The sequence below is a fragment of the Chaetura pelagica genome, unplaced genomic scaffold, assembly GCF_000747805.2.
Source record: "Chaetura pelagica isolate M959 unplaced genomic scaffold, ChaPel_1.0 scaffold47, whole genome shotgun sequence".
NCBI lineage: Eukaryota > Metazoa > Chordata > Aves > Apodiformes > Apodidae > Chaetura > Chaetura pelagica.
In genome coordinates this window covers 4,426,005-4,443,358 of record NW_009954140.1, presented here as the reverse complement: position 1 = coordinate 4,443,358, position 17,354 = coordinate 4,426,005, and the positions used below count along the sequence as shown (strand labels likewise).

The 17,354-nt window shown below is 40.3% G+C and overlaps 1 protein-coding gene across 1 annotated transcript in view; it reads right to left on the bottom strand.

Moving 5' to 3' along the window:
• CEP112 (centrosomal protein 112kDa) overlaps positions 1-17,354 on the bottom strand; it is a 157,128-nt gene that overhangs the window by 62,126 nt on the left and 77,648 nt on the right. Inside the window, exon 21 of the mRNA XM_010002794.1 lies at positions 947-968. Coding sequence (XP_010001096.1) covers positions 947-968 — 22 coding nt within the window. The remainder of the gene's footprint in view (positions 1-946; positions 969-17,354) is intronic.

Genomic DNA, 17,354 nt, shown 5'->3' with positions numbered 1-17,354 from the left:
TAGACATGAAAGAAAAAAAAGAAGGTTGCTCACTCACTTTGGCCTATTTAAAATGCCAATAAACGTTCTGCATGTTATTTGGAAGGAAAACATGTGCTCTTAATTTTAAAAAGTAAATTGCACAAGAAAATATAAAGCTGGCAAAAAGTTTAAATTAAAATCTTTTGCTGGTGTCTGAAACTCTGCCCCAGTTACATGCAACAGAGAAATGGACCAAATGACTACAGTCTAATTTTTTATTTTTTTTTAATTGTATATTCCCTTCATTTTTCAGGAGCTCCTAGTTCAACCCCATGAAGCATTTCCTTGGATCAGTTTCTAAGGAAGAGGCTAGAGCACAACCACATCTTTTATACTCACAGGGATGGACTTCACTGTCTCCTCTGAACATATTACACACCAAACCACATCCACCCCACCACCATATTTAGCTTCAAATGATGTTGAGGGTGTTTCAAACTCACAAAAACACAGCAGTGCAGGGTTAAGACCAAATCCACTCTTAACATCTTCCCTGAGGCTCAGCTCTAGAATCACTGAGGTGTTGTTGCTTCAGTGGCTTTTCCTGTAAGTGACTAACATCTCCCAGCAGATGAAGCTGCAATAACCCTTCATTGCTCTTCATTGCTGAGTGTACTTGGGCTGATGAAAAAAAAGACCACTGCATTTCTAAAGTGGGTCATGACAACTCTTCAAACCAAGTTTCACAAGTTTTCCACACTGGGCTAACTTGGCTTCAGTTGCAGATGACTGCACAGGTCTCAGCTTTCCTGTGTTTAATTTTGATGCATGTAACATTTTAAAAAAACCAAGAAAAACCCCCAAAACCTCTGAGCTGCTCCATTGACTTCGCTCAAATATGAGCTGTTAAGCAACATGAACACAATACTCCTTCCTCAGATAATAACCTCAAACAACAGCTCATAAGTAACCTCCCTATTTGAACCCCTGATGTGCAGCTGCTGCCTCTGTGTGCTGATGGTTCCCCAGCACTTTCTCACCTGGAAGGACACTAAAATCACGCACACACTTGAACAGAGAGCTCTGTGAAACCATCAGCTGAGCCTCTCTGAAAGGAGATCTGTTTCTTTGTGTCCTGTTCCTCTGGCCTGATGTGACAGAGATGGATGAGGGATTCATAATGTTTGTTATCGGGTACTGGATTGTTTTTGAAAGGAGATCAGCCCAGTCAAGGGAAAGGAAGTCCTTAGTAAAAACAAATCTCACTTCTATGATGAAAAAGAATGAAAAGGAAAATAAGGAACAAAGCAGAAACACCCAGTGATTCAGTGGTGACAATGAGTCCCTTTTTACCCCCCATCAGTGCAATGTCCCAGAAGAGGTGGATGAAGTATCCTGTCCCAGCCATGCAGCAACTGGTGACACACTTAGTGTAAAATTCCTTAGAAGGGATTATCTGTTGGAAGTAGGAATTTGAACTGCCTTAGCTTTCTTATTAATACACAAAGTGTATTGGAAGTGGGAATATGAACTGCCTTAGCTTTCTTATTAATACACAAAGCTTTATAAAGTGCTGAGAAACAGACAAGACCAGTTCCTCTACTATCACAAAAATAAGCAATGCATCTAACATGAAAGAGTGCTAAAAAAGTAAACACATATGACTTGTTTGCAGCTCGAAGCTTAGAAAAAAGTGTTGCTGTAAGAACTTCAAAGATGTGTAATGCTGGTTTGTGTTTCAAACAAAACTGGTTTGTTTTACTGCATCTTACCCCTGCAGTTTCAGCAAGTCACAACCATGTGTCTCACACTGGATCTCATCCCGGTTTTAGGGAACCATTCCCATGATTATCACCCTTTAGAGATACAAGAGCTGTGCAGCACCAAGGGCCAGGCACTGTCCTAGTGACTCGCTGATCTTTTTGTCCACAAAGCATCCTACTGATTTGGACTCACTGGTCCCAGTTTACCTCTCCTTTTCTCCATCCCAGATGAATTTCAACTGGCCAGTTCTGCCAGCAGGCAGCTCCATTTGTGGCTCCTTTCTAACAGGACAATGATACAAAGGGTGCACAGCAGTGCTGAAAAAAAACTATCTTTTGGTTTAAGTGACAATCTAAATCTGAAGAGATATCAAATGTAACCCAATATTTAAAATAATTTTTAACTAGCAAGAGTAATTCAAATTCTTATTGTCATCTTCTAAATAAAGCTCAATTACCTCCATTTTAACCAATTATATAGAAAATATTTTCTCTACAGTCAAAATAGGTTAAGAATTCATTATCCATTATTTCCTGTGACTGGCAAAATCAGCAATTTGTCAATATTATGAATCCTTAAAAAGACAGATTTGATTTGCAAAGAAAACTACTGCAGCAAATGTCACACCCATTATCACATGGGTAATGATGTGGCAGAGCACAAATTAACAGGGATCAGTAATAAACAGCTCTTTAGCTTTCACAGCACCATCTATTACACTGTAAAGTTTAAATGCCTTTTGGGTAAGAACACATAGGTCCATAAATATGGTAATTAAGGGAGCAGATAAATGAAATGGTGTGAAACGAAGTGAAAATGAACCACAGTTCAGTGACCAACAGGTTGGTCTCACCCCCTAAGAGCACTGATGGAATCTCCCAAAAGCTCTTCCAGAAGAAATCATGGAAACATAGGAGCTCTGCTGGCACCACCAGCACTATGAGCAGTCCTGATCACTAGCCTGGCACTCCCTGGAAACATCAAATATCAGCAAAGCTAAAACTTCAGTACTTGGACAGATGCCTTTCCTACATGCTGGTACTTTGTGGATACTTAAGTGTTCTCATTCTTGAGGAAAAAAAACCTGTCCCTAATGTTGGTGCTACTGCACAACTTCTTAACCAGAAGACATCTTCCTCCTGTGTATGACTACACTCAGTGATAAGTTATTAATACATTCATAAATCAAGTGTTCAGGCTGTATAATATCAAACTGAGGTATTTTCTTGTAGGAAAACTGTTACACGAACCAAACCTGTACTGGCCAACCTGCACAGCCCAGAGTGGCAGCCCCCTGCACTCACACAGCTGAACAGTCACTGTCAAAAAACTTCTGCAAAAGCAGTGCAGATGGCAACCACAGCCCTCACAGTCAAATGTTTGCTGTTCAGCAGTGTAAGATCTGCACTCCCATATGACAGAGCTTATGCAAAGGGATATTAACTCCACCTCATCACAATCACAGCTTTTCTCACCTTGCAAAGACACCTCTGACATATCTCTTGAAAATATCCACTGGGACTTGTAAAGTGAGGTGTTGAGCTGCTAACTTACATATTTATTCTATTCATTTAAACAACATTAAGCTGCATTTAAATGTCAAACGTCCACTGTAAGATTCTTCACTTGGACTGTTTCAGAACTCTGCATGCTCTGCAAAATGCCCCTAACATATTCCTACCTGCCTTATTTTTGTCTCCAAGGCTGCTAGTTAGGGGTGGGAGCAGGTTTAACACCACCCTACCTGTACCATGCTGCTGGAGGCTAAACATCACTCTCTTCTTCATATTCAAGCCATGGACAGCTTCATTTCTCCTCCTCACATTACAACAGTTCCCCAAAAAGTCCAGCACCCTTTGGATTTTATCTTTTATTAATGCACCTGTTGCATCTTGTCCACTCTTGTTCTACAGCTCCAGCATTTTCCTGAAACATGATGGAAGTGTTGACTCATGAAGTACAATACAGAGAAGTTACCTTCTGCTGAGCTCCATTTTCAATAAAATTAATTAAAAAAATCTATTCATGTCATTCCTACAGGGAAACATGCTTAGGGAACATTTCTATAACTAATCTAAACACCAGGCTGTTTGCTAACTTTGCCATGGACTTCTGAAACAATGAAATATGAAAGACCCAGGTACTAAAATGCCAGTAGGAAAAGCTACACTGAAAATATTATTTTGCTTATACATCTATGGCTGCATGTGAGAAAGAGGCAGCAAATTCTGTTGTGACATGGTTTAAACAAAACACAATTTAGACTTTTTTTTTGTTGTTTCCAAAAGGAGTGCACTGAAATAGGTCTGGACTTTGAAAGAAGCCAGTTAGCTGCCTAAATCCCAGTTAATGTAAATGGCACTTAAGCTACACACTGGGCTTTAAAAAACAAACAAAAAAAGGGGTGGGGGGAGAGCAGTGGGCAGGGAGAAGGAATCAGACATCAATTTGAACAGCTCTATAAAGAGCTTAAAATTAACAGAGCTTATTTTGATTTCTTAATTTACATAAAACCATTTGATTCTAATTTAGTTAGCAGCAGCTAGAAAGCAGAACTTCATATAGGTTGGTTATTGTTACTGCCTTCCTAATCAAATGAGTCAAATGGAAGAACCTCAAGCCTACACGTGTAACTGAACAATACAGTGCATTGGTGAGTGAAAGGATTACTTACCAAGTTGAAATTGAGATAAATGTAAATACATTTTCCATGTAACAGTTCTAAGACCTGGAGAAGACTTGGCTTTCCTGCCTGGAAGACAGATCCAGAACAGTTGCTTATCTGATTCACTGTATTTGCTTTGAAATTTAGTTAATGAGTAAGAAATTAAAACACCCAGCCTTCTTTCTCCTCTTTATGTGATGAAAGAAATGTTTACATTTGTATTTGTCCTTGTATAAACAAAATGATTTGAATAAGATTGTTAAGAGACCTACCTGGAAAGGACTAGCTGGAGGACTCATTTCCTTCTGTCATACCACTAAGAAATTTAATGGAGACACTCAACTGGGCATCCAGTAATCTACATAACTGCATTAATGTAACATATATAATAGGGATGAAAAAAAATTCAGCCATAAATACCTGCTTAATTCAATGATTCCCTAAGATGACTTGTGAGAGCAAAACATAGATAAAATACACAGTGGCTAAAAATAAAAATCTGTATCTACTACCATGTTTACTGCATCATACAAAGCATAACAACCTATCCCTAAAGAATGATTAAAATTACACCAAGATGCAGACACGAAGTCTAAACAGTAAGTTGTTCATGTATAACAGAACTCCCATCTTCTGCTTCTTCTAGAAATGCAACCTTTGGACACTGCAGCCCAGCTCACCCGCCAGGACCTCAACCGGTAGGTGAGGGGCTTGAGAACACTTGAAGTTCATGCTCATGTTCAAGCTCTGCCCTGACTGTTAATCAAGGTGAAAAAGATACATTTTTCAAAACTCCAGCATCATCCCAGGAAGCCAGCTAAGGAGCCTGATGCCCTTATTCTCTGGGCAGATAACTAAAGATGACTTGAATGCACTAGCCTGCTCTACTAAAGACCCTAATACACCAGGAAACTCTCTCATTACTGATGTCATGCTGCTATATTGAAGATGACAGTGTTTAACCAAGCATGAAGCCCTCATTCTCAGTCTCATGAATGGCAATATGTGTGGGCAGAACTCCTGAATCCCTGCAGCTTCAGAAATAAAAATTGTGTCACTTACAGGTTTAGACTTGAAAGAAATAATCAGCTTCTAACTTTCAGAAGAACCCTCATTTCTGCAAGGCAGTGACAATGGTTGCAGTATTTCTGTAATCAGGGAGTTGTGGTAAATTCTCTGGACATCAGCTGCTTACAAAATAAGATGCAACAAACCACAAATAAGATGCAACAAACCACATACCTGCAACTTTTGAGTTTCTCCCATTCAAAACCAGCTCCTAATTGGAAGAAGCATATCCTACTTGACCATTGACATGTCAACCCTTAATATCAAACAGATAAGTTGCCACCTCCATCTGAGGATGTTAAGTCCTAGAGAAGGAAGTTTTCACTCCAACCTTGGTGTTAGGTTGGAGTCCAAAGCAGGAGCTGATGGTTCCTACTGTGTATTTTGTGCACACCTACAGCTTACACCATATCTAGTCTCCTTTTCTGCACCTTCATCCTCAAGTGCTGGTTGCACTATTCCCATCATCTCAACAGTAGCTCCTCTGAGTTCAGAGACTTTTTGGAAGCATCATGCTCCACAGCTGCCAGTTCTGAAAGACAAGATCAATCCCAAGATGATGTGTACAAAATAAATGAAACCTGTGTGCATAACATCTCTTTTCTTGGAATTGAGAGTATTTTTGGCTCAATATCTTCCTCTAGCACCTTTACATTGATCTTTATCCTTTTCATCCTTCTCAGTTTGTCCTGGAATTCAGTTGATGCCACTTTCTTTTTCTGAATGTCAAATAAGCCACTGCATCCTGGGGCAGGAATTTATTCAGATTTATGTATGCAACTGTTTTGGATCTACTGGTCTTTGAATAAATATGAATATCTATTTGAAACATAAAAACACATACTAAAGACACAAAATCTATGAAATATCAGTAAAATAAAAGAACCTATTAAATATATCCACTTATACAGGCCCATGTTTATATTTCCTACCCACCCACCAAGAAAAGTAAAAAAAAGAAAACCCTCAAAATTGTATGAAGAGATCAGGAACAATTTATTACTCCTGAACTCAGTACTCTGGCAGGGAACAACAGCTGTGGGGAGGGCTTGAAGAAGAAGCTGTTGACTGGAGGCAGAGCACCAAAGGGAGAGTCTCCTTTCTGTACAACAACGAAGCACAGTCTTTCCAGAGGACAACATTTGCAGACTTTGGAAACCTACTGCTTCTACTTTTCTGGAAAGCATCACTGTTTTGAAGGACAGTCTGATTATGTAGTAAGAGATCATCACTATGTACCAGATTTCTAGTAACATGAAGCACCAAGATCGGGGAACTACTAAATAGATTATTTCTCGATACCCACATTTTTGACAAATGGCATCTGATGCATTTGTTGAGACAGATTTCAGCTTTCTCCATATGCATACCTAATTACCACATTAATGAAGGCTACTGCTATAAAGGAATAGCAAGACTGTCTCTGCTAAACCTCCTCAAAAGTCCCGCACAGAGAACAAACGTTGCCTTCCACAGAGATGAGCACATTAGAAGCCATTCCTGATTCATGCCGCCGATTTTCTCTCAGCCTCTGATGCGAAAGGTGCCAAAGAAATGTTATCACAAGGGTTTGTTTGCACAGCTTTAACAATCTAAGTATCCGACACAATACTCAGGTAGAGCAGGGAAGAATTTATTGGTACCTTCCCCCCCCCCCTAGAATTTCAGATGCTGAAGCTGTTTTTCCCTTTCTTGAACCAGCTCAGCCCAGACTCGCTTGTCCCGCAGTGACATGTCTATTGAATACAAATCAGACAGCATAGCTTTAAATCTGTGTTGCAGCTCTCATTTCCAATTCGAGAACTGTACTATAATCATAAGCTTCTGGTGGATGAAAGGAAATCAGCTCTCTGAATATTAGCTAATGCCACATTTGCAAGTCCTGAAGAGATCTGTGCTGTTTAAAAAAAAAAAAAAAGAAGAAAAAAAAAAAGATCATTTCTCGTGAACCTCTATATATGAATTGCTTTGTACTGCTCGACTGATAGAAGCGATGCCTGTGCTGGGATTAAACCCTTTTCATCATAAAACCTCATCTGGTTCGGAGTCCAAGTCCATCAAACCTTTTCCCTTTAAAGTCCCGCCTTTGATTCTACATCAATTTATTCAAACCGCAGCTGGGTGGCTGAAAACGAAAGGACAGCATCATTTAAACCAACCATGTTCCTAACTTGAAAGAAGGGCTATAATTAAAAAAATGGGCATAAAAGAATGGAAATGGGATAATATTTTTTAATGGTAGTTCAAAGGCCGACAGATGTCAGAGCCTTTGAAGATGCCAGTACACTGAGCAAGAAGTTGCCATTAAATAGTTTGCCTGAGAGGTGAAGCAGCTTTTTAATGACTGAAAAAGCCCTTGCAGACACATCCTTGTGTTTTTAATTTGTCAGAGTTTCTGCAGTATTTTCTGATTAATGACACATGATTATAACTGCATAGCATACATATTTTTATACTTGTTTAAATGAATACTTCATTCCACATTCCTTCAGTGCCAGATAAGAACAGGAAAGCTTTGCTACAGAGTCCAAAACTATTCAGATTGCTCAAATATTTATGGTAATTTGAGGGGATTGGCCAGATCCAGAGCTACTATGTGTTGCTACCTTTTGTTCTTTAATGGTGCTATTACTTCTGCCATCACAATGTGCATGCATTAAGTGAGCATGTGAGCAGTAATGCATTGTAGCCTTCTTGTGCCCCAAACAATCAGAGCTTTCATAATTCGCTGATGAACAAAGTCATCAAATCAAAATAACATTTAGAAAAATTCCTCAGTGGATCCTAAACAATACAAACAATGGCTGCTAATGTGAGTGGAAAATAACTATTCTGAAAAGACCTCCACATTGCTAGAAAACACATCCAAAAGAAAAACCCCAGTATTTATAAATGCAGATAAAGTCCCTGTCGTGGGCTGAGAAGTTGCTCCTGCAACATCCTTCATCTCTCTGTTAATACAGGCTTCTTTTTTCTGTTTTCACCATGAATAGAAAATGTAGTAGCCCAAAACCCACGGACAATTTCTTTTGCTCCCAGCAGGAAGCTCTCAGATGACTACAATAGGCTTTTGTGACAGTGTGCCTGCTGAGCTGAGCAGGGAGAGCACAGGGAAAAGCCCCAGGCCTGGGGAGGGACAGGAAGAGCCAGCACTGCCTGTCCTGCCTCGCAGGACACCTGAGAGAAGTCAGTCACACACAGACACAGTCACTGCAAGGGAGTTTGATTAATGTATTGTGCTTTCTGCTCTTCCAACCTAGATTCATCTTGTTAATTGGATCCTAAATAGAAATGTGATGATATTTGACTCAGCTAAAGCTTCATGCACAGAGAGACTGAAGGTACCTTGGCAGAGCTCTGTGACATCAGCTGCTGGTCTCTGCAGAACATGTACATGATTCCGTGAGTACAAATATGTGGCTTGTTGCAACCCATAGCCATCAGAAACCTCTTTGTAATTACCATACTGCCTCATACCAGCCTCATAACCCTCCTCAAGGAGAGGAAGATCACTGTTGGATACTGACTTACTCTGGCCCCATGCATCTACAACTGGAGGTAGATAAAGCTGTTAGCAGCAAGTGTTCCCTTACGTGTTCAAACCACCAGGTAGTTATCCAACTGCAAAAGCAAGTGCTGAAAATGTTGAAAAGGAAAAGCTAATGGCTGCAGAGAAAAGAAATGGAATTCTGAGACTTAATTCTCCCAAAGATATTTTGAATGAAAACAGAGCCCTGCTAGGAAAAATATAACTGTGTTAGGATTCCACTTTCTACCACATTTCAAATTAACATTACAACCTAAAGGAACGTTACCCAAAAAAGATGTGTCAACCTTAGGAATAAACATTACAAGATTCTTCTAAAATGGGCAATTTCAGACACCTTGAAAACAGAAAGTCATATGGGCATGCAAAGCTGAGCCATTCAGAGTCTATCCGTTAGGGGGCAATAATACACACACCCCTACAAACACACACTCTCACACATCCAACCAACTTTATCAGGAAACTTAGTGTTTTCTGTCTGACATTAGTAATGGCACATTGACAGCTTGGGTCCTGTTCTGTTCTCTTCCCCTCCACTCCCAATAACAGTATCCAACAGGTCAAAAGTTACAATAACAAATTATTATTTAAATTTGTTTTTCTATAAGGAAACCAACACACAGTGTCAGAGGCTTACAGAGAGCTGTTATTAATGGTAGCTTGAGTAGATGAACAACTAGCATTGATATAAGCATGCAAATCATCATAAGGGTTCCCAAATAAAGACAAAAATGTCCTTTATGTGCTCTTCTCCAACCTACAGCCAAACACTTTTCCTTTGCTCTTCAGTCACATAACTTTTGATAACAGCAGCAACGGGAGATATGGCAAGTATCCAATATACTTTAGATGTCTTTTAATGCTACAGACAAATCATGGAAAGGCATTTTCCACTATGTCATTAGTAGAGGCACTTAAGGGAAGCAGCTCGTGTGCTGTGTCTTCTGTCTTTGTCTTGCTCTAACCATGTCAACCTGCTGATAAACTTCATTATTTATCATGAGTCCTCAACCCTCTGCTTGCTGCACCCACTTCTCACATCCTATGATCACATTTCTGTTAGGAGCTTAGTGGGACAGGAATTGTCTGTTATGAGCTTAGTGGGACAGGAATTGTCTGTTGTTACATATTTTCACTAACACAATGTAGACTCAGACCCCTGAAAGGATTCCAGCAGCAGAAAAAATTACCATCAGACCTAACCTGCTTCTCAACATCTTATTAGTTACAGGATTGCTGGAATTTACAGTAAGACACAGGCAGTTCTATCAGTCATACAATGAGCAGTAATTCCTAGGAGCATCCACAATACATTGATTTATTTTTATTATTATTATTTGGGGGGGGGGATGTGGTATTTCTGTTTTTCAGTATCTTACTTAGCAATGATCAATTTGTATTTCATTAGAAACTATTTCAGGTAATGATTTCAACAAATAGCTAGTTATCAACTGTTGAATAAATATTACTTTTATATTACACTAAAGGTTTAATTGAAGATCTGAACTCAACTTCATAAGGTCCAAGATGAGGATGTAGACTAACAGGCAGGTCTACAGCTCCCAGTCAGCACAGATGTGACCATGACAGGGACAGGCACCTCATACATGTGAGTCTCCAGTGACACTAAACACAGCAGGAGATCATGCAGCTATCTTCAACTATTCCAGAGTCCTCTTTTTGCAATGCCTGCCTTTGCACAATCACTTTCCTTGCTACTTCTCTTCTAAATTCATTTTACAGATGCCAAAACAGCAGAAGGTACAGACTACAAAAGAATTCAAGCTGTCAGAGACAATGCCAGAAGAATTGTATCACCCATACAAAAGATGGAGTTCACTCTTCCTGGGATTTTTAGATCTGTCTCAAGTAAAAACACCATGTCAAGCTTTTTGTCTCTTTTTTTTTTCCCCCCAAACTACAAGTGTTGGGTTTATCAACTCTGAAGAACAACTTTAAAACCTGAAAATGGAATTTTTACAATATTTTCAGAGCCAAAAAAAGTATTTTCTTATTTGCAATATTTCAGAAGAACTTCCATACTTATGAATACAAATTACTGTGAGATTCATAATTGCAGTTTGAAATCTATTGTCTTCTCCATTAAACAGAAACCTGCAACATCCCTGACATCAATTTCTGTCATGTTGTCATGATAAACACTCAGGTATTAAGTACCTTCCACATCATGCAACCAGGCATGATTCCAATTAGTGCTGAGTAGAAGACAAAATGTCAGCCTAATAAGCTTCAATTTGCAAAGTGTTTGAACATTTGATGATATCATCACTTTGCCAATCATTTCTTGTACTCTGGCTTCTTTTCTTTTCCCCACATCCCCTTCCCTGTCAAACAGGAATCTTTCAAACCTGCAGAAACAGAAGACATGAACAACATCAGTCATTGGCCTGACTGAGCAGAAAGATCCAAAACTGACTCCCTGACACACCAACAGAGAACTATGATGTGCACAACATTCCCTCAAAGCTGATTTGCTGCCAACATGTAGAGTAATTGGGGGAAAAAAGTCTACTTTGAAGTCATACTGTGAAAAAGATTTATTCGCATGAAATCAACACTAAAAACCTTAAGTCACTGTCAGAGCCTCTGCCACTCTTCCTGAATGAAATAGCAGTATTGGTTAAAGGGAGATGACATTTCTTCAAAGGTGACTGAAGAACAACTTTGCTGTCTGACTTAATATTTGAAATACTGTATTTTAGAATTTCTTTCTACTTTGTTTCCTGAAAAAAAAAAAAAAAAAAAAAAAAGAAATGAAGGGTTTCCAAGAGAAGACAAATTGCAAGAAGGACACACATGGTTCTGTGAGGTGGAACATACAAGCCTAGCACATGTCCAAAACCTATAGCTGAGGACACACAAAGCCCTCTGGAATTTCCACAAATTCATAACCTGAACCCCCTGCTCTTATCTGGGTTTGAGGGAAAACAGAAACACAAAATGGCAGCAGGAAAGACAACAGGTGATGAATCAGGCTGGGAAATAGGGAGCAACACAAAAGCCTGTGTGGGCACTCCAAGGATCTGCCAGGGCAGCAGGTCCTGCCCAAGGACCAAGCTCATAGTCCCAGCTCAGAAAAGGAGAGACAGATGATGGTCTCTTCTGAGCTGACTCCCTGGGGGAGGTGGGTCACAGCTGGCTGCCCAGAGCACAAGACCAGTGACAATGGGCTTCACCACCCAATCCAACACTTGGACTGCATAGAGTTGCTCCATTTCTTTGGTTTGCAAGTCCCACAGAGCCCAGACAGGAGACCTTCACTGTCATGTAGCTGCTACTGCTCAGAACTGGCAGCAGACATAACCCAGCCTACCCCACACGCGACATGGCAAGAGTCTGTGCTTCGGTAGAAAAGGTGATCGAGAAGCTTGGAAGGGATCAGAAAGTGCCTCCTGGAGCTGAGGGGAGCGAGTCAGGAGCACAGCCTGAGCACAGCAGTGGCGTGAGGAGCGAGGCTGAAGGAGTGCAGAGCACTTGGCTACCTCTGCAGCTGAGGGGTGAGCAAATTCCTGACATCCCAGGCACCAACAGACTTCCAGGAGTTGCTATGGACACCGGGGTTGGGCCAGCGGGCAAAGAGCTGCAAAGACATTTAACAGTGAAGTCATGAGTCTGGTGTCTGCACCAGTAACATCATCTCAGATCCACAGATAACATCATGGGGGTTGGGGTTTTTCCCCTCCCCTCATCCCTCCTGTCTTCTCTCCAGAGAAGTTTTCAGTTGCTCTTTGGTACTCCAGGGCTCCATGGAGGATTGAGCAGAGCGTGGTGGGGCTCCCAGGACAGCGCCCTGTGCCACAAGCTGCTCAGCTGCAATTTGTTACTGGTTTTCTACTTGAAGGTTTCTCTGTAACACTTTAATGTGGGAACCTGCAGAGCTTTATGGATGGTCTCATATTTCTCAAGTGACATATCTTCAGCCAAAGTATGTCAGCTACAGGAGAGGGCAAGGCTTTTCACTGGTTTGTGATTTCTTCTTCCCCCGTCATAAACCACATAAAAGAAAAACACAAATAATCAGCTCTCCAAAATTGCTATTTATTACCTCATCATGAAACCGTCTACTGGACCCTGCAGTGGTATTGAGAAACACAGTTACTTAAGCCATAAAGAGGTTGTATTTATTACTCAAAATTGGGAAAATTAGCATCCATATGGATCCTATTGTTTTAAGACCAGTAATGCTGCCAAAACAAGTGGTGTTAACATTCCAGACTACAGATTGTCATAATTTCTCTTCTAGTGTTTCATTCTTTCATTTGGTATTTATAATACCTTTGAATTGAGGAACTGAATGGATCATAAAATCCCTCCTATCAGATAAATCATTTGACAGCCAGACTACTGTTCAAAACTTGATTTATGGTGGCAGGGAGTTAATGGAATTAACATCTGCTGACCTAAAGAAGAGAGACTAAATTGATTTTAGATAATCTCTCTATAGAAGCAGGGCAAAGAGAAAAAACATGATATATATATAAAAATAAACTACTTAATTTGCAGTGCACGGCATCTCAGCAAGTACTCATAGGCAGGACACCCTAACCTCCATCCCTGGAAAATTTATGGAGTAAAACACCATTAAATTAATTCCCAGGCACATGAGGAATAAAAGGGTCATGGGGAACAGCCAACCTGGACATACTGAGGGCAAATCATGCTTGACCAAACTGCTTGTCCTCTACAATGAAATGAGTGACTCTGTGGAAAGGGGAGAATTCAATGTCTTTTATCTTGACTTCAGCAAGGCTTTTGATGCAGATTTTTCTAGCACTTGTATGGACAAACTGAAGAGACACAGACTGGAGGGATGGGCTACAATGTGAGTGGAGAACTCACTGGACCCACTGGGTTTGAAGAGCAGGAGTCAACAAGCAACAAGCTACAAGTGGCATTTCTCAAGGCTGATACAGCCTAACATCTCCACCAGTGATCTGGACAACAGGACACAAATCTGTGCAGTACTGTTGGTGGCACCTCTCGGGGGGGAAGTGGTCAGTATGTTGGAGAGTGGGATGGCCATTCACAGGGACCTCAAACTGCAAGATAGAGGAATGAGCCATTAGGACCTTCAGGAAGTTCAACAAATGAGGTTTTTTTAGCCTGAAGAGCAGAAGACTAAACAATAATCTCCTTGGTGTCTTCAGCTGAGTGTGAAGAGGAATTGTAAAGACAGAGGCAGGAGGTTGGACATGATGATCTCCAGAGGTCCTCCATATGCCTCCTACTCTCCCACTAGAGCATGTCCCTGCAGCCATTTAGTGGAATAACTGAAGTAGGTATCACTGCTATTTGCCAAATTCCTGCCATGGTTCTGTGGATCAGGAGAAGTCCAATTCTTTCATTTCAGCAACTCTCTCAAGCAAATGATAAGCTAACCTGAAAAAGTAATTTTCAAAGGAACTAAAAAACATTACCAAATATGTTGTAAGCCCCCCCCTTCCCTGGACAGCAGGCATTTACCCAACAACTAGTTTAATTGTAGGACTTGGAACAACCTAATATCAGAGAAACTACATTCAAAATAGAAGATTTTGACTCTTACACTTGGAAGTAAAATCAATAAGCAACTTCTGAGTCTGGCTTTGCCATACACTGAACTAGAAAGCACATCTCCTGTTTCAAAATCAATGGTAAATTGGCCATTTCTGCAGAGTAACACAGTATTTTTGCCTTTCTGCTTAGAAATTGTGTTACATCACCTCAAATGCTGCAGTTGCTGTCTCCTGCTTTGTGTTTACTAATGTATGGGATTATTTATTACCTCAGGATTCCTTTATATAACTTTAAAATATAATTTCACACTATGCATAGCTTATTGTCTGTTTGTGCTAATCATTCATTGCAGCACTCAGACAAATCCTCCAAGCAAAGCCACACCCTGTATTCAAGGGTTACACCTAGTTTCTGTGTTAAAAATTGGCATAAAGATCCTTTACCCCACTGATGAACAAGACTGATCTCATTTCTTTTTCAGATAAATTATTCTGTATTTATTAACTTCTAGGCAGGATTTAATCACTTCTTCCTAAACAGGAGTGCTGGCATAAAATAAAATTACTGCCATATGAGATACACCCTGCCTCTACACGAGTGAAATTACAGACTCCACCTTTTCAGCTGCCAATATTTAAAATCAAAACAAAAAATAATATAAAATGTTGAGTACAGTGTAATAACAACTAGCACACATATTCCATCTCATATTCTATGTACAGAAAGTCCATTTTGCTGAAAAGAACTCCATCTCAGAATCAGAGTTCACATTGTGTGATGAGGTAGTTTCTATGGCAACTGCTTTCTCTTTTACACACACTGGAGACAGCACAAAATGTCAGCTCTCTTCTAAGCTAACTTATTTGCTGATTTTTAATCAGCAAATAATAATTTATGCACCATTACATAGAGCTTCCAAAAATGTCTTTACTAAAGATTTCAAATGTTGAACAGTCTCAAGTGTAAAAGAACAGAGGAGTAAGTCAAGTCACCCCTCCTGCACTGAATTCCTCACTATTTAATGTCAGTCATATTGTAAAAATTGGAAGTTGAGGAAAAATGTGGAAGAGATCACAGATGATCACCCACTATGGCATGAGAACACTTTGATGGTTTCATTAAGGGAGGAAGCTGCAGATGTTTACAGCTTGTTCAACAGGCTTTTGAAGGGCATCTCGGACAGAAGCAGCAGCTCAGAGGCAGGACCAGAAGCAGGGTGCTTGAAAAGGATCAACAAACATGGCAAGGTTATCTTCATCTGAGCAGGGAAGGTGCACAAGAGGCCCAGGTCCTCACCTTGATAGGGTGCTTGATGGAAGGAACATTGAGCCTGAACTCTGGGTTTCAGCTTTAGAGCAAAGGTTCAGTTTTCCTCTCTGATCTCAAAGATTATGTCAATGCTGCAGCCCAAATTATTCCCATGGTTCCTCTGCATTTACCCAGGTACAGCTGAAACTGGCTGATCCCGAGAGCCCAGCACAGGGCAGTAATCAAGTAGTTCCCCAGGAAACTGGTGCATTTGGCCATTTCACTGAACTCTGAACTTCACAGCAAGGCTACTAGTTCAACCCCAGTTTGACTGCCTCCCTAAGACACACCATCAGATCCTTGATTTTAGTAGATCTTCACATCAACAGGATCCACCCCAACCCTGGGTCAGCAGACAATGAGTAACAACCACGAAAAAAACCATAGTGCTGCAACAAATATTTGGTACTTTAAATATTTTACAGCAACAGTCATGTCCATTATGCTGGGTTGACTGGTGGTAAATTAAACATGCTGCAATACAGCCAAAAGCTTTTGTTTAGGAAAGGTTAAAAGGGAACGTCTGTCTCTCCAGCAGCCTGTCAGCCCCATAGCTACTCTCTATGTAAAATGCAACAAACAAACAGACTGCAACTCCATCATTCAGATTGTCTGCAGAGAAAGCCTGTGTAGCAAACAATGCATTTCTTTTCATGCCAAAGACATCTACTGAGAAAAGAAAAAGAAGTTAAAGAAAAGATGAGTCATAATTTATTTACTCAGAATTGTATACAGTAGTGAGTTCAGAAGCACCACCACCATCTGAACAGTTCACAGGCTACATTATCTGTATCCTCCAGGCACAATCAAGCAAACTGTGGAAACTGGTGTTTGGAGATACTGGAACAATTCCGTGAAGCAGAAGAGATGATCAGGGATTTATCTGTATCGTAACAACAGGGGCTTTCAGATCAAAGTTTAAGAAATTCTCCTATTGTGAAACAAACACTCCTGAATTTCTTCTCTCTTAGCACAGCACTGAAAAGTCACTGTTACAGCCACATGTACACACAGACAGAAACCGTCCATGTGTGGGGGTAGCGAGTTATCTTTAAACAAGTATATAATATTTCTATTTTTTCCCTTGAAATTTTCCCTTGTTGATAAAGCTCTGCAGCAGACAAACATGTCAGCATGGTACCACTACTTCAGACTGCCTACAAAGATGGAGGCAAGATAAAGCTCTTCTGTTCCCCTCCACTTTGTTGATATATTAATTATCTCTACAGAACCATAAACATAAACCAAGGACTTACTGACATGAAAATAACAATCATTGCTCGAAGGAAAATAATGGCCATTGCTGGAATGAAAGTAATGATCATTGCTGGTTTCCTTTTTTGTATCATTAACTCAACAGGCTCAAACAGCTCAGAATTTATGCAGACACAGCCAGGTGCAAAGCAACAATTGCACAGAGATCCCTGTTTGCCAGTGTGAAAAAGCAAATGTTTTAGGAGGGGGTGCCAGAAGAGCACTAAAAGGATGCCCTGGACATCAGGCCCCAGGGAAGGTGCTGCTGAT